Here is a 24,330-nt window from a genome sequence, read left to right on the forward strand (position 1 = left end):
GTTTGTGGTGATTTGTTACAGCAGTCATAGGAAAGGAATATGAGTGGGTAAGAATGTCAAACAATGACTTACAAAGGAGTGTCGAGAAAGGGGATGGACGTGCAGGCTCGTGTGGGAGTCTGCAGTGCAGAACATGGCATGGGTTGTCCCCACTGCCCAGGGGTCTGATGGCTCTCACAGCCTTGGTCAGCACAAACTGAGAAAATGAAGGAAGCGTTACACAGCAATTGTGGTTTGTATGGTAAAAACACAGTTTCGGGATTAAAGGGGTCCTTGGTAGGGAAGGTGGGAGAGAAAGCCCCCTCCATGGTGAGGCCAGCACAGAAGTGAGGACAGAGGTTTCCCAGGCTGCAGAGGCAGCTAGAAGCGAGGCCCCAGGCATCTTGGCCGACCCCAGGGTTCCATCCTGAGCCTAGCTCTACCTACTGAAGTAAGACAGGGCAAGGCTTGGGGCAGGGCCTCCTGGTTTCACCTGGTCTCTTGGAAGGCCTAGGAAGGCCCCACAGCAGAAGACGGCTGCTCGAGTCATCACTCGGCATCCTTCAGGCCTCCACGCACGACCTGCTGCCCCCAGGCAGGACCCGTTCACCCCAACAGGGAGGGGGTGGGATGGGTTGGGAGGTGGCCCGGCTCAGGGTGTGCTTGGCGTGAGTGTCCGACTCTGTCACTGGGACTCAGCTGCACTCTGGGGCTGTGGCAGAGGCAAGGACTGGAGTCATGGTCCTTGAGGATAGCGAAGGCAGGACAGGGTGTGCCACTCATGTCAGGAGAGGAAGCCCTGGGAGGACTGTGTGTGGGGCAGGGGAGGGGCAGGATGGGCTGGGAGCACCAAGGCAGAGGCAGACAGGCCTTTAACACGGCCAGGTTCTCCTCCTCCTTCCCACTGCAGGCGCTCAGGCCAACCTTACTAGTGGCCTTAGAGGGCTTCTGAGTTCCAGAAGGAATCAGGCAGTAAATTCGGTGAGGCCTTATTCGTGCCAACTGTGGAGGAGGAGCGGAGTCGGGCGGGGGAGGGGGGGGGGGGGGAGCGAAGCTGACCTTGGTCCTGACCTTGAGTTAGATCTCTGGCAGAGCCTCTTGGCTGTGGTTTTCTCATTTGCCAAACGGAGGGAGCGATACCTGTTCCTCTGCAGACTTCATCAAGTTGATGTAAGAGTCAAAACCACTGTGGACCTGGTAAGCTATGGTGCCGATGCCACCGTAAGAGGCCTGGTGTTCTGTGTGTGTCTCCTCACAGGCTTCAGTGTCCTTGTAAGTGTGGTCAGAGCCCAGGGGCTTCCAGACCCCGGCCTGAGATGATGGACCTTTTTTTACTTCTACAACGCTGGGTGGAGCCTGAACAGTCCATGGGGGCTGCTCTGCTTCCTTGTCTGGGTTTTCCATGAGGCAGAAGGGGATTTCCTGTCAGGAACCACCGAGGTATCTGTCAGGGCCAGTGGGGAGGGACATTGGAAACAGAGCCTGTTATCTCTCCCGAAACAATGCTGGTCCCTTGTTCTGTGGGCTGGTGGGAGCCAAAAAAAAAAAAAGTCTTTTTAAGTGCAGAGGATTGTATTTGTGTGTATGTTATGATCATTACAGGGGGTTATAAAAAGCAGCTGGGAAGGAGGGGGGAGAAAGAAACATCAGTAATTGAACTGGATCCCAGAGATCTTGAATCCATGGTTGGACAAATTTTGGGGTCTGCTCCACCAATGGCACCCGAGGTGATTTTAGGACATAGACTGGGAACGTGACAGAGGAGAGGGCAGACCTCCCTTTCGGAGGCAAAAGTGTCTCGGTGGGACTTAGGAACACTATTTTGTTTTCCGATTGTTCTTGTTTCCTTCTATTTCTAACAAGGGAAGTTGGTTTTCCACTTATAATTGTGACATAAAGTGGTCATTTAAAATACATTTACCAAACACAGAATGTGTAGATTAAAAAATATCAAGTAGAGGACAGTACAAAAAATGCAAAATTGTGATGGGGCTTTCAAGTGACGGGACCTTTGGAAACCCGGATGTAACCCAAACCTGCCATTATACTGAGGAAGGACCGAGGCCACAGAAGGCATGGGCTTGACCAGAGTCTCCAGAGAATAAAAGGGTGTGATGGGGAATGGGGTGTGAGTCGGGGAACAGGAGAGACAGAGAATAGAAATCGTGAGGGACGCAGGGAGACAACTTACCACCAAACTCTCCCAGGGAGAGGCCGAGGCCCCGGGCCAGGAGGTGGAGTGAGAGGGGCCCTCTCTTCCCTACGGTGGCTCTCCAACCTCGAACCTCGGGAAGGGCCCAGCACCAGTTTCCTCTTGTCCCTTTCTCAAGCCCTGGGGGAGCTCAGGACTCAAGCCTGAGGCCAAAATCTGGCAGCAGCCACAGAGGGAACCTTTTAAAGATACAGCTTCCAGATCTTCTGATTCGTTTCACCAAAGGTTTTCAAAAATTCCCGGAGGCCTCGAAACTTCTGTTCTTGCTCATCAAAAAGCACCAGGTGCCCCTTTTTGTCTGGTGACCTGTGGATTTCCATCTAACCCAGAGGGACGCAGAGAAGCAGGGGACTCTGACGAGGATGAGAACTATCTGGCCTGAAGTAGGGAGAGAAGAGAGAGCGCTTATTGTCCTTTGGGACCAGGAAAGTGGAGGAGGAAGGCCCAGTTCGATGACTTCAGGAGGGATTTGGGGCAGACATTCAGGAAGCATCCTCAGCATGGACAGATGACAGCAGACAGGACATCTGGTAAACCTGCGGAGGCTGTGAAGCCAGGGGCTCGAGCTAAGTCAGTCCCTTCCGGACGTGTAGTTCACCGCCCAGGCTGAATGCGTAGCTTCCACTGTAGACAGACATCCAGATGGAAGTCTAGTGTGGAGGTGCGGAGAGAGAGTGCTCCTCCCAAGTTCTCTGCAGGGCAGCCCCTCTGCACCTTGTCAGAGGCTGGCAGACAACACTGGTTCTGAGGAAGCCCTCTTTCTAGAGACCGGAGCAGGAGAAAGGGACATCTCCGAGGACTGGGTGGTGGGAGTCCTGCCCAGGCCTGGGGGTTGGGTGGGAAGGTGCATAGTTGAGTTTAGGGGTCCCGTGGGGACCACCAGGTAAAACCTGGGGAAGATTACAAGGCTGCCCAGGCTGTGAGGCTGGTGTCACCCAGCCTGGACCTTGAGTTGGCTCCTCCATGAAATGCAAGAGCCACCAGAAGGAAGGGAGCTAAGGACAGGCCCTTGGGGGAGTGACAAGGATCCTCTGTCCCCAAGGTGGGGGTCGAAGAGGGTAGGAAGAAGCTGAGGGTGAGGGAGTCAGTCAGCCTGGAAGCCAGTCTGAGGCATCAAGGTAATTAGTGTGCACGAAAGGGAGTCTTGATTAAAATATTTTCAGGCCCACAGCCTATGTGTTCTCACGCTGTTTTAGCTGAGTTGGTGGGGAACTTTCTTTAAATTAAGCTCATGGAAATTCCCTTAGTTTTGGTTGTACAGCTTGCTACTTCAGCCTCCTTCAAACATTTTTCAGTGAAACACTTTAAAAATAAAATCCCGAGTGGATGTCCGCAGAGAGAAGAGGTTCTTAGATCATGGAAATTTACCTCCTCAGTTCAGATTTACAAGATGAGCTGAGGAAGAGCTGGCTGCCCCAGCATTGCCCTGGAGAATCCTTCAACGCAGTTCAGTAAGTCGATCCCACACCCTCTACCCTGCAGAAGCAGGCTGCCTGTGCCACAGGGCTCTGTCACAGACCTGCTCCTGCCACTCTGAGCGGAGCATCCAGGATCATGACTTCCGATCTGAGGCTAATGTTTAGAGGCCCCATTTGTTATCTCTGTCCGTGGCATCTTGACATGCACAGCACATGTGTCCCCTCACAGTCCCTTTGGCAAGGGGCTCAGCTGCTGAGAGTCACTGTCAGTCTCTTTGAGATCTCTACAAATGCCTGCCATGCTCCCTGAAGTAAATTTCAAGAATACCTAGCCTATGAGTTTAGGGCAGACCATTTCAACCCCTACCCGAAAAGTCAGTGAAAAGACCTCTCTGGGTGCCTTCTTGTGATTCGGTAACAGACAGAAACTTAATTACATTTATGAGAGTAAAGTACATAAATGGGAGAAATGAGGCATTTGGGGGCATGCACGGGGTTAAAATTGGGAGCAATTCAGGATGACCTCAGGCTCCCACATTCCTGGCTATTCATGAGTCCTCCAGAGCATAGGCCTTGTGAAGTCCCTCCCCTACAGCGGCCTTCTGTGTGTGACCTCGCTCCTGTGTCCCATGACTATGGGAAGAGGAGGATGTCTCGGCAGATGGAGGCCTCCATTAGGGACCCCGTGCAGAATCGAGGGATCCAGTTCCAGTTGGGTGACTTAGTGTCCTTGGTCTTGGTTACTGTGGGTGGTGACTGTCTCTGGGCCTTCCATGCCAAGGCCAGCAGCAAGCAGTACTCAGGACAGCCCAAGGTGACGCCCTTCAATTACTTCCAGGAAGCCCACTTCTAACTTCAGCAAACACAGGTGGAGACAGGTGGTCTGGAGAGGAAGCCAGAGGAAGGACTCAGTGGGAGGCGGCCTTGCTGTCTTCCCAGAGAGCCAGGACGGCTCTCCTTGCACCCTGAGCCACAAGCTACAGGGCACTGGATGGGTAGCAAGGCTGGGTGGGGTGCCAAGCAAGGCACTGTCTGGTCCTTCCTGGGCTTCCCCTGCCCTAGCTCAGCCCTGCCTTGGGACCCTACATCCTGACCCTCGCGGGGACTCTGGCCTTAGACTTGGTTCAGTGTTCGATGCTCGTTAGTTCTCCACCAGCGGTGCCACCATAGTCACCCGGCTTCTCCTCACCCTCCCACCCCGTGCACTGGCCAGGTCACCACAATACTGCTAGCCTGAGCTCCCAGAAGCTCAGGATGGGGTCTGCGGGTGAGCACCCTGAGGCTTCCTGCGTGATCAGACTGAGTGGTGAGCGAGTCCTGGCTCTGCCACTCGGCAAACTTGAGCAAACCTCCACATTCTATCAGTCATGAGCATTAAATCAATGAGTCATGCTTCAAGGGCCTGGAAAAGCACTGTCCTCAGGCCTGGGAGATCAGGCTGCTGCTCTGGGCTGCTGGCTTCGGGGGCTGCTGGGGCCTCTCCCACCCACTCTATGCCTGAGGCCAGGGGCTGGCCAGGCCAAGGGGGTCATGCCCGCCAGAGCTCCTGTAGCTCACTTCCAGACCACATTCCTGTGGAGAACCCTGGAATTCCTTCCCAAATGGCCCCACACTTGCTTCCAGGGCCCGTGCTTGCTTCTGACTGGGGCCTGGACCCATGCCATTGGCATACCTAGTCCCATAGGCTCAGGGACAGGCTGTTGTGGGGGTGAAGGGATGGGTAGGGTGTGGGGGGGATGTGGACAAAATGCGGACGTGTGGGCTGGGCACATGGAGGCCCCTCCCAGTGTAAGACAGAGTCGCGGTAGGAAGCAAAGGGCACAGACTTTTCTTTTTCGACCTAGAGGCCTCAGTTTATAGTGTTTTTCCAAATAGTCAGGCTGGGCTGTATGTAGATGGTGGGTACCTAATAAATAGTAGTTCTTATTGGTTGTGTTGTACCAGGATGGTCCTGTGTCTGACCAATCTTGCATTGCTGTTATGCATCCAGGATTAAGGTGATCAGGAATATTCTGTGTGGGAGAGAGAGGTGCGGGGAAGGAGGAAAGAAGGTGGGAGGAGAAGAGAGAAGAGGAGGTGGGGAGCAAGAGGGAGAGAGGAGACAGTGAGAGAGAGCCCTGTTCTTTCATCTGCCTGGGGCAGCGCAGCCAGGGGCAGAGAGCTGGAGCCAGAGGACTGGGCCCAGGTCTCAACTCTATGGCCACACATCAGCTGTACCACCGCCACCAAGACACTTCCCTGCTGTCAAATCAAGAGGGATTGAGTAAGACTGAGGCATTCAAGGTCAGCTTAGTTGCTTTGTCCACTGGTGCGTAGGATCCCTGGACAAAGGGCAGCAGGCCTCAGACCACAGCCACGCCTGGCCAATGTTTGTGTGACCTACTCTGCTTTGGGCCCTGGGGGATGAGCCTTGGTTTCTCTTCCTGAAATTGACTTTTTATTTGTTCCTGCTGGTTTGGTCCAAATCCCAGATCCCAGGGCACTGATGACCTCCTGCTGGCCAGGCTCTCCCTTGATTCTCCCCACAATAGCTACAACCCAGGCTGAGCTTTTAGGACTTGCATTAGTTATCTATTGCTGCTTAACAAATGGCATAAAACTCTTGTGGCTTAAAACAATGATAAACACACATTAACTCACAGATCCTCTGGGAGCAGCTTAGCTCGTAGTTCTGGTTCAGCATCTTTCTTGAGGCTGCAGTCAAGAAGACAGTGGGTGGGGCTGCCGCACCTGAGGGCTTGACCTAGGCCTGAAGGGTCTGCTCGCCAGGAGGCTCCCTCCCATGGTGGGCAAGCTGATGCTGGCTGTGGGCAGCAAGCCTCAGTTCCTCCTCCCATGGACCTCTCTATAGGCCAGCTTGAGTGTCCTTATAACATGGCGTCTGGCTTCCTTCAGAACGAGTGACTCAAGGCAGAGCAAGGCAGAAGTGGCGTGGAAGTCACACATTGTTACATCCATCTCGTTCTATTGGTTACGCAGACCAACCCTGACACATTGTGGGAAGGGACTGAAGAAGGTATGAATTCCAGGAGGAGGGGATCATTGGAGGTCATCTGGAGGGCTGGCTGCCACAAGCCCCGTGCAGGTCTGAAAGTCTGTGAGTGTTTGATCAGCTAGTTCCCTGTGGCATTGACTCTTGCTAATGCAGAGCTGAAATAATTTAGACTTTCTAGTTCATTCGGCAAACACGTTTGAGCACATTCTCTGTGTCAGGAGAAGTGGTAGGTACTGGGGACACAAAGGCCAATAAACTTCCAGACTAGTAGAAAAGGTGCCACTCAAACTGGAAAGTGTTTAGTGTCACAGAGGCAGCAATAGACATCTGGGCAGGGCAGGTGGGGACCCAGAAGGGGAGGGGTCTCCAGGGAGTCAGAGAAGGCTACCTAGAACAGGTGAGGCCTGGCTGGGTCTTGAAGGTTGAGTAGGAGGTGACCAGGCAAAGGGAGGGGAGAGGAGAGAGGAATAGCATTCCAGGTGGGGAATCGTGAGGGCAAAAGTGCAGAGCTGGGTCCAGCGTGGCTCCTCAGGGCAGACTCAAGGCGCTGGGCATTGCCGGGAAAGGATGTCACTTCTCCCCTGTGCTCTGATTTCAGAACCTCCCGGAAGCAATGGAAAGTTTCGCATCCTTTGAACGTGTGCTGTTAAGCAGGCAGATGCCAATGGCTGCTTGTTTATCTGTTACTGTAACAAAGAATCTCATTGGAAAATTCTCGGGAGCTTTAGCCCTGCAGGTCCCGGCTGTAAGTTAGAACAGTGGAGAACGACAGAAATATTTTCCATTTGTGGAAAAGATGGTTTCACGCTCCTTCCCCATAGGCAAACATAATCTCATGGTTTCAGGGGCCCCTCCCCAGATGCTCTCAGATACGGTGTGCAGGAGAGTGTATTTATACGCCTGTGTTATTTTCCTTTGTTTTGGAAAAGTGTGCTACCCACTGGGATCAGCCCGCACGTGTAGGTCTGAAAGGCCACACGTGACTCACAGGTCTGCCGGTACCTGGAGAGTTTTCAGCCATGTCTGCCACCCCGTAAAAGGCACTATACCTTTGATGCTGTGGAACAGTGAGATGCTGGCTATTTCTATATGTGTAGTTGTGAGGTTTGCCCTGTGGTTGGCTTCATTGCTTCTGTCTTAGATTACATATTCCTTTGGGGCCCTTCCCTCCTGTCTGGGGCATACAGAGGTGCTGCAAATGAGCATTTGAAACGTGATAGAAAACAGGGGGAGAAAGTGGGGGTTACAGTTCCACCGCAAGCCTTGTTTCCCCATATCCACGGAGTCGACCTGGGGTACTTCCTGCCTTTCCCTCCTCTCCCTCTCCACAGCCCTCATGGTGTGTTCCCTCCCTCCCTCCCCTCCCCTCCCAACCCCTTCTCCCTTCGCCCTCCCCTCCCCTCCCCTCCTGTCCTCTCCCTACCCCTCCATTCCTCTCCTCGGCCTTCCCCTCCCCTTCCCTTCCCCCAATCGTCACAGATTCCGTGTGGTTTCTTGTACAGTTGGGTGGGGAGCTGGGGGCTGAGCTCACACCTGGAAATCACCCAAGATGAAGAGAACCCACACAGGCTGGGTGGGCGGGGTTGTGTTGTGGGCCGGGGAGGAGTCTGCCAGGGAGAAGACAGGCAAGGGCTATGCTTCGTGGTTGGCAAAGGTCAGCGATGTCAGATAACAGCCTCTTTTCCAGCCCTGGAGCAGTTTCCAGGAATGGAGGGAGGCCTGACGCCAAGTTCTCAAGACATGTTCCACTGACAGCTGTGGTTTGAACTGCAGAGAACTGGGCCTGCAGGGGAGACAGAAGTCATGGAACCTGAGGGGTGCAGCCTGATCCTTCGTGAGCTCAGCACTCAGCCCTGACGGGGAGGAGGGCCTGAGCCGTAGCCCTGCCACCTTCATGCTGGATCGGGGAGAGGGCCCTGCTTCTGACTCCAGGGAGGCGGCCTGCCTCCCTCGCCCACCAGAAGACAGAGAAGAGAAGTGAGAGCCCCAAAGACAGTGGGGCTCTGCCTCCAGGTTGGTCCACCCCAGGTTAGCTGAAAGCAGAGTCCAGTCTCAGTCCCACACTCAATGGAGGAAGGACGGAAAGAAGTCAGGGGTCCCTCCCACCCAGACTGGGGGTGTTGCTGCCGACACTGTCGCCCTCGTCCCCTGCTTTGTCTCAGCTTGTGAAGGACAGGCCCACAGTCACGTTCACGCCTTAGAGCCTGACCCCTCAGGAGCTGGAGGTGCAGGCTGCTCTGGATGGGGGCCTGGAGTCAGAGCCTGAGATCCCGGCTTCAGGACGAAGCTTCCTTGAGCACCTGTGCTCTGAGAGCAAGGGTTTGTGGCCCACATCCAGACAGACAGGCCTGGGCCACTTTGCTAAGCATTTATGTGCATGCAGTGTTTGTCTGTAGATTATCTACAGAATTATTCCAGTTTGGTATCTATAGATATGACTTAAAGGATGTGTACTCCTGATATCACATTTTTGTCTGGGTCTGAGTAATTTCTTACTTTTTCAAAATAGATTTTATTTTTTTTAGCAGTTTTAGGTTCACAGCTAAATTGGGTAGAAAGTTTAGAGATTTCCCATCCACCTCCTGCCTCCACATACCCACAGCGTCCCTGACAATGAACACCCCCCACCAGATGGTACATTTGTTACAGCTGATGAACCTGCAGTGACACGTCATCATCAACCGGAGTCTGTAGTTGACATCAGGGTTCACTCTTGGTGTTGTACCGTGTATGGGTTTGGACAAGTGTATAATGACATGTTTCCATCATTATAGTGTCATACGTAGTATTTTCAGTGCCCTAAAAATCCTCTGTGCTCTATTCATCCTTCCCTCTTCCCAAACCACTGATCATTTTACTGTCTGCCTTTTCTAAAATGTTATATAGTTGGATTCATACAGTATGTGACCTTTTCAGATTGGCTTCTTTTTCACCTAGTAATATGTATTTAAGTTTCCTCCATGGCTTTTCATGGCTTGATGGCTCATTTCTTTTTAGCACTGAATAAAATTCCGTTGTCTGGATGTAGTACAGTTTATTTATCCATTCGTTTACTAAAGGACATCTTGGTTGCTTCCAAGTTTTGGCAGTTATGAATAAAACTGCTATAAACATTCTGTGCAGGTTTTTGGGTGGACATAAGTTTTGAGCTCCTTTGAGTAAATACCAAGGAGCATGATTACTGGATCGTATGGTAGGTTTTTTAGTTTGTAGTTTGTTAAGAGTCTGCCAAACTGTCTTCCAGAGTGGCTGAACCATTTTGCATTCCCACCAGCAACGAACGAGAGTTCCTCTTGCTCCACATTCTCACCAGTAATTAGTGTTGTCAGTTTTCTGGATTTTGACCATTCTAATATGTGTGTAGTGGTATCTCATTCTTGTTTCAATTTATTATTCCCTAATGACATATGACATGGAGTATCTTTCTATATGCTTACTTGCTATCTGAATATCTTCTTTGGTGAGGTGTCTGTTCAGATCTTTTGCCCATTTTTTAACTGGTTTGTTCATTTTCTTATTGTTCAGTTTTAAGAGTTTTTGTATATTTTGAATAATAGTCCTTTATCAGATGTATCTTTTACAAACATTTTCTCTGACTCTGTAGAGTCTGGGTTGAGGGTCTTCCCATTCTCTCAAGTGGATTTCTTTTTTATACTTTCCTGAATTTTCCAAATTTTCCATGATTTATTTTTCTTTTTTTTTGCAGGGAAAGATTCACCCTGAGCTAACATTTGTTACCAATCTTCCACTTTTTTTTTTCTCCCCAAAACCCCAGTGCATGGTTGTATGTGCTAGTTGTAAGTCCTTCTAGTTCTTCTATATGTGCCATGGCCACAGCATGGCAACTGACAGACAGGTGGTGTGGTTCCACGACCGGGAAGCAAACCTGGGCCACGGAAGTGGTGAGAGCACCAAATGTTAACCAGTAGACCATCAGGGCTGGCTCCAGCATTTTCCACGATTTTTAGCATCAGAAAAAAATTATTTTTAAAGCTCTAATGTTTCACTTTGACATTTTATCATGGTCTAATTTTTGCTTTGGAAAGATCATCTGGATGCCATATGGAGGGCGGAGTGGTAAGAGGGGAGGCTTTTGCTGTTCTTCAGACCAGAGGTTACTGCAGCTAATACTATGATGGAACAATGAAGGTGGTGGGCAGTGGTAGGCTCTGAATATATTGTGGAAGTGACATGGCTTATAGACGAAGTGGTCATGGAGTTTGAGTGAATTAGAGGTATCAAGGATGGACAGATGGTGGTGTCATTTACTGAGATGGGGGAAAGTTAGGGGTGGACAGGATTAGGGATGGACAAGCAGGAGTTCTCTTGGGTCAGGTCAAGTGTGAGATATATCAGACGTCCAAATGGGCATGTCAGATAGGCTGCTGGGTAGTGAGTCTACAGCTCAGGGAAGGGGTGAAAACTGGAGATGTAAATTTGGGATTTGTTGGGCATTGGTGATATTAAGGTCATGAGAATGGATCAGATTTCCCAGGAGCATAAAAGAAGTCTGGGGACTGAGCCCTGTGACTTTCCAACATTTAGAGGTCTGGAAGAGGAGAAGGGCCCAAAAGAGGGAAGATGCTGAGGAGGTAGGAAGAGGACAAGGAGAATAGGCTGGACAGGAGCTGGAGCAGAAGGTGTGTCAAGAAGGAAGGAGGCATATGCTGCTGGGAGATTGAATCTGGTGAATTAACCTTGGCAGACATAGGCCACTGGAGATGGGAGGCATGGTGGGTTTGGTTAAATTTTCTTAGAGGGAGCTGATGAGTTATGATGCAGAATGAGCTGGGACAACTGGGCAATAGTGCGGTAGTAGTGCAGTAGTGTAAGCTCAAGACGCTCGCGGCCAGGGAGACAGACAGTCTTTTCCACCAGAGGAGCATCCCTGAATGGTGGCAGCTTGCAGGGGGTATGCTAGGGTGACAAGCAAGCTTGGTCAAAGGGCTGGGGCCAGCTGGCCTGCCCCTGGGTGTGGGGCTGATTTTGCAGAGCATTTGGAGCACAGCAAGAGTGAAGAGAGTCTTGAGTCTCCTATTTGGGATGGGTCAGGGTGGGGTGGGAGAGGCAAGGAAGTCGCCCCTCCAACAGGAGCAGCTGGTGTCCCGGAGGGAAACCTGGAGGAGGCTCCATACTCTAGGGTCGAGGGAGGGTAGGTTGGTTGGGAGTGTAGAGGCTTGTCCGAGCAGGGAGGGGTTGGCGTGGAGACCAGGCAGCAGAATCCTTTGGCCAGAATCTCGAGAGATGAAATTGGGCCTCAGTGTTCAGTGGCTGGTTGTGTCATGGAATTAGGGAGCCACCTCATCACACAGGCTGAGTGTCACTGAGAGTGAACGACACTAGGCAGTAGCCAAATCTGAGGGTCCCCCTGAAAGTCCCAGAGAAGCCAGGAGTTTGAGGAGAAAGAAAGGGCAAGCAACAGGATGTCCAGGTAAGCCTTTGCTTTCTAGTTTAGGAGGGCTAGTGCCCTGGTTTGAGGGCCGGGACCTGCTGATCATTAACGTCAGTGCAAGCTGGAGAGCTCCTTTCAGCAGTAGATTGCAGAGCCCAGGTCAAATCTCCTCTTATCTAAACCAGGGGAAATGGGGGTCCAAATATTTTCCTGTTCACTCCTGCTGCTTCTGCCAACCCTGTGCCCCTCTCCTCCACTTCACATTGAAAGAGCACCTACCTCCAGCCACTCTGGGAGGGTCAGTGCCAGTCAGCAACACCGCAGGGTACACTGAGGCTGCCTTCTGCCCACTCCCCCAATCAGGGCAGCAGAGATCCAGCTTTAAAACATTCCCCCTCCCCACTTAGACCTCCTGGGACTGGAACTTGTGAATACCCTGAGTGGAGAAATAGGACCAGGAGTCTGACCTGGTTTCTAGTTCCATCTCTGTCACTTGTTAGCTATGTGGCCTTGGGTGAGGGCTTGAACTCTGAGCCTGCATTTGTGTAACAGGGAAGATGGCACCCGTTCTGCCCTTCTCAGAGTCCTTGTAAATGAGATACTTGCTTTGGGAAACATAAGGCATCAGGAGGATGGAAAGGGCTCTGAGTTTTGGTTTCCAATTTGAGAATAGTGTTTAGCTCCTGGAAACAGAATGAAATCATTTCCTGTAGAGCTGTCGAAAGAAGTAAATTGATCAGGGTAATACGGGCTGCCTATTCAATGGAAACCAGACATGAACTTCCCCATATTCTCCATTCATCATATACTCATTTCCAAGTCTGTCTGCAGAAGTCCAATAACAGGCGGGTGAACTAAGACCAGCTTTACGGTGGGCTGGTAGCAGAGGGAGTGTCTTCAGTGGAACGAACACAAGCCTGGCATGTAGCTGCCTTTAATCTCAGCTTTGTCACCCACCGGCTGTGTGATCCTGGGGAAGTCACCTGATGCTTTTAGATTTCAGATGCCTCAGCTGGTAAAGAGGGGATCAGACTAAAAACTCTGCATGGGTTTCCAGGCCTAACGTGATCAATCTGTCCGTGCTTGCCCTGCCCACTAAGGGAGGGAAACAAAAACCCTTCTCCCTGCCCCCAGCAGCCGCTCTGGAGAAATCTGAATTCTACTGGAGATTATCTGAATTCTTGGAATGTGGCTAATTTTGTTTTACTTCCTGGTGTACTCAACAGGACAAACATTACCAGAAATTATAATGCTCTCTCCTTTCTAAAAAGGCAGGACCGTGGTTAACAAAGTGGCCCTTGCTGGAAATTCTCAGGGTCGAGCTGCATAGAGTTGCTTCACTGGGGGAGCTGGAAACACGTACTTTCATCACCTCAGCTCACAGAGCCTCGTATACATGTTTCTGTGTCAGAGAAAAGGGTGGGTGAAGGAAGCAGACAATGGTAGAGGGAGAGAGAGAGAGGGACGAGGAGAGTAGAGGGGGAAAAGGGCTGTATGAACTAAGCCAGAATCCAGATTAGCCTGACACTACTGCTGAGCTGTCATGGAGAGCGCACGGGTGTCGAATGGAGGCAAGAGGTTTGAGTTTCTGTGAGGGCAGACAACAAAGGCAGCTGTATTTGATGAACATCGGCCTTTATTTTGAAAAGTGAAGGCGGAGGGTTCAGAGGGGGTTAAGAGGTTGAGAAGTTGGAAACTTACCAGATACCTGGAATTCCCTAAGTTCTTTTTCTTTTTAACTTTTGCTCTTTTCAGTGGAAAATTTCAAACATATAAAAAAAGACATGCAAGGAGTATAATGAATTCTATCTCCCATTCATCCTCAGCAATTCTCAATTTAGGACTCGTTTCATTTTTATTCCCAACCATGCTCCTGCCCATAATTTTGAAGGAAATCCCAGACATCATACATTTTTATCCATAAATATTTCAGTATGTGTCTCTAAAGGGACTGTAATCATAGTACCACCGTCAAACACGAAAACATAATAACTACTGGACTTCAAATATTCGGTCAATACTGGATAGTTTGGATTGTCTTATTTAAAAAGTTTCTTTGATTTAGGATCCAAATAAGTCCATATATTGTGGTTGTTTGATATGTCTTATAGATTCCTCCATCTTTCTCTTTTTCTCAATTTTATTTTGTTGAAGAAACTATGCCATTTGTCTTATGGTTTCCTGCAGATCCAATTCAGGCTGATTTTCTTGGTGAGACACCTTAGGTTGTGGGATGCACTTCCATCACAAGGCACGTTGTGTCGGAGGTCTTTATTAACGATTGACATCTAGATGCATCAATTCATGAGGGCCTACAAAATGGTGATACTCTATCGTTCCTTCTTCATTGATTAGCTGGGCTACTGCTATAAAGAAAATCTTCCCTTCTTCAGCTATTTGGTTACCCTGAGGTATAGTTTGTAAAGGAAAGGGTGGAATGAATGCTTGATTCTTTTCCTTTATTTATCAGTTTTCAAAGTAGTAAGTTGGTTTCCTGAGATACTCCAAAGGGGATTAAAAGCTTTTTGTTTTTTTTTTTTACAGAATCATTACGAAGCTATGGATTTAAATACATTTGTTCATTATCCTAACTGATGCTCCCACTGTCTCAGGCACTTCTAGGTCAACGCTCCACTATGAGACACCTGCGGATTTGCAGTTACTTGACAGTGTCCCTTCACGCTGGGAAAGAATTGGTTTTATCCAAGTCCATATTCCTACATCTCACGGGTAACCCATCTTCTGGGAAAGCAGAGCAGGATATTTCTGGAGAGAAAAGGGCTGAGAACAGGGAAGCAATTTATAGTACTAAGTGACACCAAATTGAAAGTACTTACAAAAAGCATACTCAACATTTATATATTATCTCAAAGAAAATTATACTCAGATCAGTCAAATGTGTCACAAGTGTGAGAATAGTGGTTAAAAGTGTGGAATATGATAGTTTTCAACTATTATTTATAAAAGTCTTTGAGAATCCATAGAAAAAAGTGAATCCTTGCTTTCCAGCATGTTTCCCTAAAAAAATCCTAGTCAGGACAGACTTGAGTGAATATTGATGTGGAGTCCACAGACAGGCTTGGGGAACATCCCTGAACCCCCTAATTTGTGTGGATGTGTATATATGCATACACATTTTTCTGGGGAGCAGGTCCATAGTTTTTACTGGAGTCTCAAAGTACCCATGCTGTAAATAAGATCACATACAACCAGACCTGAGGAACCACCCACATCTGAGACATCTCAGACTTGTGGTTTGTTCTGGAGTTGCTCAAATGTGCAGGCAAAACCCCAAACTCCCCTGGATCTAGGAAGTCCCAGACTCCTGTGGACTGAGGGAGATTTTCTTGGTTATGACATTCCTCTCATGAGATTTAGGTTCAATGGACAAAGGGATAGTATTCTTTCAGAGGTGTTCTCTAACATCAATTAAGAAAAGCCCAAGTTTGCAGTTGAGATATTATCTACTTCGAATCTCTACAACTTCTAAACATAATGAAGACAACAGTACTAGCCAGTTTCAACCCTAGGGACAGGCAGGTTGAATTGAGAAGTATGATGAAGACAAACTGTAAGATATCTACTTTATGTCTTTCTGCATTTCAGTCATCAAGATTGACAGACGGAAGCCTTCACTAGGCATTTGCTGATATTTGTAAAATTAACTTAGTAACATTATAGTTAGCCATATATATTTAAAAATATATATAGACACACATATATAAAAAGTAGTATGCTACATCTGCATATTCAGAAAGCATTAAACATACAGTAGACCTAGCTGGCACAAGAGTAGCTAGGCACCTCCTGGGTCAGTCGAGGAAACGTCAGTCTTACTAGATTCAAGGGTGACTTAGTGACACTGGCATCCCCCTGACGTTGCACTGACTGCTTGAGTTAATTCTGCCTTAGCTTCCCTTACCACTTGTGTGCACACACCCTGAGACTAAGCACTCAGTTTAAAAAGACCTTCCTAGGTAGAGGCTATCCCATGCTCAAAATATACAAGCACACTCACTGAAAGAAGTTAAAAAAGAGAAGAAGAGCCAGCCCCTATGGCCTAGTGGTTAAGTTTGGTGCGCTCTGCTTTGGTGGCCGGGGTTTGGTTCCTGGGTGTGGGCTTACACCACTCATCAGGCCATGCTGTGGCGATGGCCCACATACAAATTACAGAAAGACTGGCAACAGACGTTAGCTCAGGGTGAATCCTTCTCAGCAAAAACAAAGGAAAAGAAAGAAAAATCAGACTAACTTCAACTCAGACTGCCTAGTTTAAGGCAAACTGAGAAGATAGTAGATATGTGTCAATACTTACTATATGTCATTTACATAATGGCTATTGGCTAGATCAATGATTACTAAGTGCTGTGTCATAATTACTAGGAGGGAGTGTCTACAAATCTAAATTATCAGCCCTCTACTCCCACCCCCTACTCCCCTCATATTGATTCAGTGACATGGGTGTGTGTGTGGGGGGGGAAGCGAGGGGGTGAGGCCCAGTTACCCTTATTTTTTTAAAGCACCTCTGGTGATTCTGATGCCCAAATGGGTTTGAGAACTACTGGGCTAGATCATCAAATTCTCTCAAATACAGACGGTATTTCTGAAGAGTGTTCATTCTATATAATTACTCAGTTTCTGGGTCTTATTTTCTCCCTTGAAGGAACCAAAGGAAGATACAGTTTTTGATAAAAGATCATTCCATTAACAACATTTGAACTACCACTGGTTTCTATAACTTCAGAAGCTGATTAAGGTAACTCTGGAAGGAAGGATATTCTACATAACATCTTCAGAAATGATTAGAAATCTTGTTTTCTGATTTTTCAGACCACAACCATCAGTGTTATCTATACTTTCGACTTTAAATTTCCTAAGTTAGAAAACTGAGATACCTAAATGAAAATCTGAAGTTAATCAGGATGCTTTGCTATTACCTTTACTATCATAACCAGAAAGTGGCCAGATGTTTAGCTGTCTTCAATCCAATTGCTATTTCTGATTATACTGCATTCTAAATGGTTTTAATAAGATTCATAAAACTTGACGTAACTGATTCTTTCTCTTACTCATCAATGAATTTCAAAGGTTTAAGTATTTATGATTTTCTAAAACTTTTGTGAGGCTTGCTGTTACCTCCTTTGCCATACCAACATATTCTGGCAAATGTCCCCAAATATCCACAGGCAAGAAACCTTTAAGGGTGATTATGTGTGTGCTTGTTTTAATTGTATAATTCATTTATACAGAGAAATCACTCGGATTGATCTATTTACAGTCTTTTCCAATTTTCATTTCCACTGGCCAAATATAGTTCACAGAAGAGTCAATGTTTACGGAACTGATCACCACTATAAATCTGCCACGACACAGGGATTGTTGTCCTCCCTTAGAGACATGATCTCATTCGGACAGGAACATTTTACAGGAAAAGATTCATCAGTCTTTTTCTCTCTTAAGAATAAATCCACCACAATTGATCTAATATGGTCAAATTTTCAATACATTTCATTGTTTCTTTTCAAACCCATTATTCGCAGGTTATTATAAACCAAGGCAAATAAAGCTCACATCCCCCAACCTTCTACAACTTACTACACGCCCTCAGGTTTAGCTCTTGCTATCTCTTTCACGTTCTGGCACAGCCAGACATTTTTACTTTAAGACAAACCTACTCTCTTGTTCCCTCTTTTTTTCTTTTACTTACTACCAGTCAATTGCCTTCCCTTTTGCTTTTCAGACAACACTAAAACTGTCAACAAAATCCTTAAGGTGGTTTTCTTGCAGTAGTCCAGAACATACTGAGTCATTTCATGTGTGTTCACCACCCTGAAATGCTACACGTTAAAAATTGTAATTTTCTTAATTGGCTCAAAAACAGTATGGCTTGGTTTCACTTGGTAAAGTTAATATGATCAAAAAAATTTTATATATATACACACACACACACACATACACACACATTTTTAATCAAGAAAGAAAAATACTTTAAAGACATGCCAATTTGAAAAGGCATCAAAGTAAAAAAATAAAAGCAAATACTAAAAACTACTTTACAATAAAAAACTTAAATATTGGCCGGTTAAATGAATGAAAAAATGAGGAATGTGCAGTGAAAAAAAAACTAATATAAAGCATTCCAGTTGATAAAATGGAAAACCTATTAAGTTTTATGGTTCGTTTTCCAAGGAAGGTCTGTTTCAATGTAAATTCCGAAATATTACAAACACATATTCCATGTAGATTTTAGGTGCCAATGTTAAAATTTCAAATTCTGCATGCAAAGTTTATCAAATAAAGTCTGGTAAAATCCCAGTATCTGCAAAATTTTAAGTTTTGGCAAAAACTGTAGCACTACTGGTTGATACTGGAAAGTCATGATGAATTTGAATGAGGAGAAATTTCATAAATATTTCATTTGATTAAAAATACCAGGTTTGCATGTTCTAAATAATCTGAGGAAATACCTAAAAAAAAAGGATTTTAACAATAATCTGTATATATATCTTTAGCTGCCATTAAAAAAAAAAAGGAACAACCCAAACCAACTAAAAACATAGCAAATGTTAAGACTACTATTAAGCAACCCTGCAATGCCCCATGCTCACATAGCAAGAAACAACAAACTGTACACATTTATAAATAAGCAGTCTCTCCACCAGCGAACACAGAGCTTCCTTTACACCAGAGTCTCTTTCCGTTTGCCACTCAGCTGGGCTTTGTCCCTTGCTTTACGGAAGCTGGACTGTGTTCGGGGTGCTTTTACACTCTTAATGTCATCTGCTGTGTGTACTGGGGAGCCACATTCTGAAGCATCTCCATCAACTTCGACCTGAGTCACACTAGATGCTGTGGACACCCTTCTCTGGGCTCTGACGTTCCCGGCTGAGGGGTTGTTCTCTGTGTACTCCTCGTGGAGCTCTGGCAGACCCTGCAGCTCGGAGGGACTGGCGGCCTGCTGGAAGGGGGCAATGGCGGTTCGAATACAATTGAACCACTGCTGCTTGTGGAACACATCATTGGCTTGCAGAGTGTGAGACTGGCCTGGAGAGGGGTCTTGGAAGCGAACTCTAAAGATATTTTTAGCTAGAAAAATAAAAATGGAAAAGAAGGAAATCAGACGTAAGAAAAAAGTTTATTCTACATAAAGTGGTCATAGAATCTTAGGACGGGGGCTGGTATTTACGCAATGTGCATTCTGTTAGGTCGATACATTAAATGAAGGCTACACGTTACTTATTAGACACACCTGCTGGTGTTACAGCAGTGAACCACCTGACAACTTAATGGGCATAACAGGTAGAGGACAACGGAACCCATTTCATTCATCTTTTATGTAGGGACAGAATTCTTAAAGATCAAAACAAAAATCATTTAGGTTCTGAGTTCACGTTTACTTAAACTATTTTAAAGCTTGTAGTTTTACCTTTATCTGAGTTGCTGAAAGCCCCTCGAAAGGACCCTCCCATTCTCACATCTCCATCCTGCAGGTCTTCTAAGACCAGCTCTTGGACTGGGATTGGTTGGCGGTAAACTTGGTAAGAGTGACGCTCATTTCGTGTAACAGGCCGAGTCAAAACCAAGATGTCTTGAAACAGGAAAATGTAAAGTTTCTGGAGAAACAGGAAACAAATCCTTCCTAAATATGAAACTTTGTAATTTTAAGTGATTCAAATCCATTGTTTAAATAGCTTGATTTGACATTAATTTCATCAAATTTATTTACTAAGGTCCCCCTTACAAATGACCCCATAAAGATGTGATTTCAAGGCTGTGCGTGCTATACTTGGAGAGCTTTTCTAATTTCAGACCATATAACACTTTTTTTATGGGTGTGTAACATTAGATTAAGCAGTAGCTGAGTAAACGCTAAGCACCACAAAGACCTGACTATCAGTAGTAACATGAACGGAAACACCAGTATTGTATACCACAGTTTCCTAACAAAGCAAGGATTAAAAAATGCAAGCTGGTAAAAATGTTAATGATGCTATTTTGTCCCACACAAATTTAAGCTTTTAAAGAATAATTAGGCCTCATGATAGAAATCAGATTTCAGCTTTTTCCAAAAAAACCCTCAACTTATAAACTGGGCTTCTGAAAAGCACATAATGAAACAAAAATACCATTCCATGATTATACTTAGTTCTAGCCAGTACTTTTGTGATTAAGATTTTAAAAATAGGTTTGCTTTCATTCAGTCCGCTGCAGAAATTTGTTCAGTAGTGCTAAAAACTACTTCCATCACTATAAAGTTAACTCTTCAAACTTTCTAAAGGATATGCTGTTTTATTAAACATTATGGAACTAACAATTTATTTAGAAAGGAATCTCTAGCTAAATAAGTTGATTTATGCTTCAAAACTAAGAAAGAAAGTATTACTGATTCTCCACTGAGACATTTAAGTCCTTCTGTAACAACAGCAACCAAATGTTTGCTTTATCAAAGCTGCTAACATAAAAAGAAAACCAGTAACCTTCCTTCATTATGTGATGAATTTATTTTACAAATCTGCTTCATAATTTATGTGGAAAAATTTAAACAGGATGGGAAGGGGAAAGTAAAAGCTCACTTCACATCAGTATCCAAATAAACATACTTACATGTCCATTTTTATTCTTCAGTTCCCCGTGGCAAAGCAGCACCTTGCTTGCTTCAATTCTAGGATCCTTCTGCTTTTCATCCAGATACTCCAGTTTGTCAATGTAATACTGGCATTCTGATTCGCCTTTCTTCAAGTTGATATCAGAGAGAACTCCTTGTATTATCAGTATCTAAAAATTATCAAAAAATTGATAGAGCATTTTCAGCAGATTAACTTATCCTGTTTCGTACAGGGCTAAAACTTCACATTAAAATGATAGAATTTTAAAGCTTGAAGGGACTCTAGAATCAGTTAATTCAGTTAGTCCCTTCGTTTCACAGAAGAAGAAACAGCCTCAGCCAAATTGAGAGATTTTCCCAAAGTCACACTTCTAGCTAGCGGAAGTGATCAGATTAGAATCGAGCCTTTTGATTAAAATATAAATATAAAATGCGTTACATCTCTGTATTGCTTAGCGCACAGTGCACTAACGTATGGGGAACTTAAAATGACAACAGAACACTTCACTATGCAGATTCAATAGGCATAAGATTTGAGAGTATGACTGTATACCTTCTACGGCAAGCTAATAGATAAACTTGAAAAACGTAAGAATCATTTATTGGACTACTTACAGCTTCCTCCAGAAGCTGAACATCAGGGTGGTCTTTTGGAGTATGTCTAAGAATTTCTTTCAACAGTAAAGGGTATTTGACTAGGCGACTTCGAGGAATATCCAGGAAGCTCCAAAGATCTAGTTTTCGACTGAAGGGAGACTCCAGACACCGCTGGAGGAAGTCTTGGACTCTTGGATCCTGTTTCTTTTGATCGAGAAGAGCTTTGGCTGCCAGCTGGTTACTACAGTAGCCTTTGTAGGCATTCAAGCCTGGCAACTGGAGAGTCATAAGAGAAAACAAAGTACAATAAGGTCCTCTTACAATTGAGTCCATTAGTAAGCCCATGATCTCAAAAATAAAACATACAGCTATTCTTGAACATTTTAACAAGGTGTGGAAATTTTCCTGCAGGTGATAATGGGAGTAGGAGAGTATTCTGGGCCAACATCAGGATGCCCTTTTCCAATTTCCCCAATTCAGCCAAAGATTCATAACTTCCACTTCCCCCAAGCTCAGTCAGATGCTAGTCTTCTGTATTGCCAGGACCCCCGAGCATTTCTCTATCATGGTCACCACCGACCTTGAGACTGTTTATTTACTAGACTATTCTCTCACTAGATTATAAATGTAGAGACTGTCTTTCATCAGTGAATCCCTGAGTGATCCCTCCTAGAACAGTGCCTCGCATCTGGCAGGCACTCAAATGTTAACTGAAAGAGTGAAACAGACAATTAATGGAATATAATATGAGAAGGCTGTCTAGGGAGGAACATATTTTTATAACAAATAAAACTGTATCATTCATGAAGTATTTTTTAAAACAGCCTGTAACTTCTTATAGCTATGTAAATTTAATGCCCTGGTTATTTGTTTTTAGAATCCAGTTACTGGATCAAATGGATATGATATTCATCACAAATGACAAGTGTGGCATATCTGTAAGAAACTGTCTGGAGTAAACAACCCGCTACATACCCAGCTCACAAGGATGTGACCAATATGCTCCACTGTTCCACCAGGCTTAGTTGCTTCTCCTATTCTTGCCAACAAATCTGAAGTGTGAAAAAGCAGAAATACCAATAATAGGTTTATTTAAAAAATAATTCAGCACTAAATTAGAAGTTTAGATTTAAAATTACTTGTGTTACTGCTGTTCAGATACTAATGAAAATTATGTAGCATATCTTACCTTCATGCAGAGGTATGTAAGCATCCAAATCACCAAATATATGTGTGAGTTCCTCCTCTGACATAATAGACAACTTTAACATGGGGTCATGGTAGGCCTGTCAGAGAGGGAGAAATGTGTCACACAAAGAGATCAAGCAAATAAAACATGATGACGGATCTTTGAATGCAAGCATGACTAACTACATAAAAGCTATAGTGGGTTCTATTTGTGACACATAAAGGAAATTAAAGCAATGTTAATCCCCAAATAGACTCTCTTACTGATATTCATATTTGAAGAGATGTCTCTAATAAACCTAATCTAAAAAAAGGATTCGCCAATAGATATCTTCTACTTTTCTACTTCTAAAGGTAAGAAAACTATCCTTTAGGATTTGTAAAATATAATTTTTAAAAACTAGAATATATGATAAAAAGTTATTTACTGACCTTTCTTGCAAGCTTGAGATCCTCGATTAAATCCTGTTCACCTCGGGACATTTCATATATTGCCTAAAAGAAATTCAGCAAACATCATTGGCCATTTCTTCCTTTGAGAAAAGAAAATTATATACAACTGATATTTACCATCACTTATGTTCTAAATGGCACTTTTTTAAAGTGACTCAATCTGAAAATTATAATTCAGAATGGAATCTCAAATAAAAGGTTGCCGTATGTTTTATAATTTTACCCCATTTGAGTTGTTAAATTTGATGATTACCACCTATCACAAAGTGTTGCTCAGCATGCGTTATGAATTAATGCTCAAATACAAAAACGCAAGTTGATTTTGACATAGCCATTAGTTTGCTATTCTTCTGGTAAAACATACGTTTAAAAAAGGGGACTACTTTTTTTTTAATATAAGCTAATAAATACGGTCTTGCTATTGAATGCCAGCATACCTCCTGACGTTTGATTTCTTTGGTAGTTAAAGACTCCTTCATACTGACGTCTAACATCTCTGACCACAGTACACTACTTCTCCTTTTGGCAGGCGTTGGGATTGTTGATCTGCTCGATGACTTCTGGGCAGAAGCTGGGGATCTGTTGTCACCACGAAGGGTAAATGACTTAAAAGAAAAAGCAAAGAGGTGAATAAAAGAGAAAAGATTTGGAGGCTACAGTAATTATTCTCTTTTTTTCCTTAAAAATATTAGAAAGACAAATTAAGAACAAAGTTCTGAGGATTTCTCAATGCATTAAACAATCATTTATCCAAGCTTCAATCTATCATTCTAAAATATTTATTAGGGTTGGCCCAGTGGCATAGTGGTTAAGTTCATGTGCTCTGCTTCAGCGGCCCAGGGTTTGTGGGTTTGGATCCTGGGCATGGCCCTACACACTGCTCATCAAGCCATCCTGTGGCAGTGTCCCACATACAAAATAGAGGAAGACTGGCACAGATGTTAGCTCAGCAACAATCTTCCTCAAGCAAAAAGAGGAAGATTGGCAACAGGATGTTAGCTCAGGGCCAATTTTTCTCACACACACAGAGTATATACATATTTATCAGCCAAAATTACTTTTTGGGAATAAAAACTATCCAAGACCATGCTTTGATATAAGATGGAAACTAACATAATGAGGCTATATAAATATTATTCTGGTAACAGTATTTCTTACCAGCATATTCCAAAAGGGAAAGTTATGTTTAAGTATAATAGCACAAACCTGTTTCAACTCAAAGAAAAATACAAATTTTAGGTTTCTATAAAAAACCCCCCGGGGCTGGCCCTGTGGCCGAGTGGTTAAGTTTGCATGCTCCGCTTTGGTGTCCCAGGGTTTTGCTGGTTTGGTCCTGGGGGCGGACATGGCACTGCTCGTCAGGCCATGCTGAGGCGGCGTCCCACATGCCACATCTAGAAGGACCCACAACTAAAAAAAATATACAACTGTGTACTGGGGTGCTTTGGGGAGAAAAGGGAAAAATAAAATCTTTAGGGGAAAAAAAAAAAC

The 24,330-nt window shown here is 45.2% G+C and overlaps 1 protein-coding gene across 2 annotated transcripts in view; it reads right to left on the bottom strand.

Annotated features, from left to right (window-relative positions):
• Nucleotides 1-17,192: 17,192 nt before the first annotated feature.
• Nucleotides 17,193-24,330, bottom strand: part of NET1 (neuroepithelial cell transforming 1) — a 61,903-nt gene continuing 54,765 nt past the window's right edge. For both annotated transcript variants that reach the window (XM_070601948.1, XM_008516872.2), the window contains 8 exons: nucleotides 23,277-23,444; nucleotides 22,819-22,881; nucleotides 22,388-22,484; nucleotides 22,174-22,250; nucleotides 21,217-21,474; nucleotides 20,601-20,771; nucleotides 19,423-19,609; nucleotides 17,193-19,082 (listed from right to left, as the gene is read on the bottom strand). In XM_070601948.1, the coding sequence (XP_070458049.1) occupies nucleotides 18,676-19,082; nucleotides 19,423-19,609; nucleotides 20,601-20,771; nucleotides 21,217-21,474; nucleotides 22,174-22,250; nucleotides 22,388-22,484; nucleotides 22,819-22,881; nucleotides 23,277-23,444 (1,428 nt within the window). In that variant the 3' untranslated portion in view covers nucleotides 17,193-18,675. The remainder of the gene's footprint in view (nucleotides 19,083-19,422; nucleotides 19,610-20,600; nucleotides 20,772-21,216; nucleotides 21,475-22,173; nucleotides 22,251-22,387; nucleotides 22,485-22,818; nucleotides 22,882-23,276; nucleotides 23,445-24,330) is intronic.

The sequence above is a fragment of the Equus przewalskii genome, chromosome 30, assembly GCF_037783145.1.
Source record: "Equus przewalskii isolate Varuska chromosome 30, EquPr2, whole genome shotgun sequence".
Taxonomy (NCBI): Eukaryota; Metazoa; Chordata; class Mammalia; order Perissodactyla; family Equidae; genus Equus; species Equus przewalskii.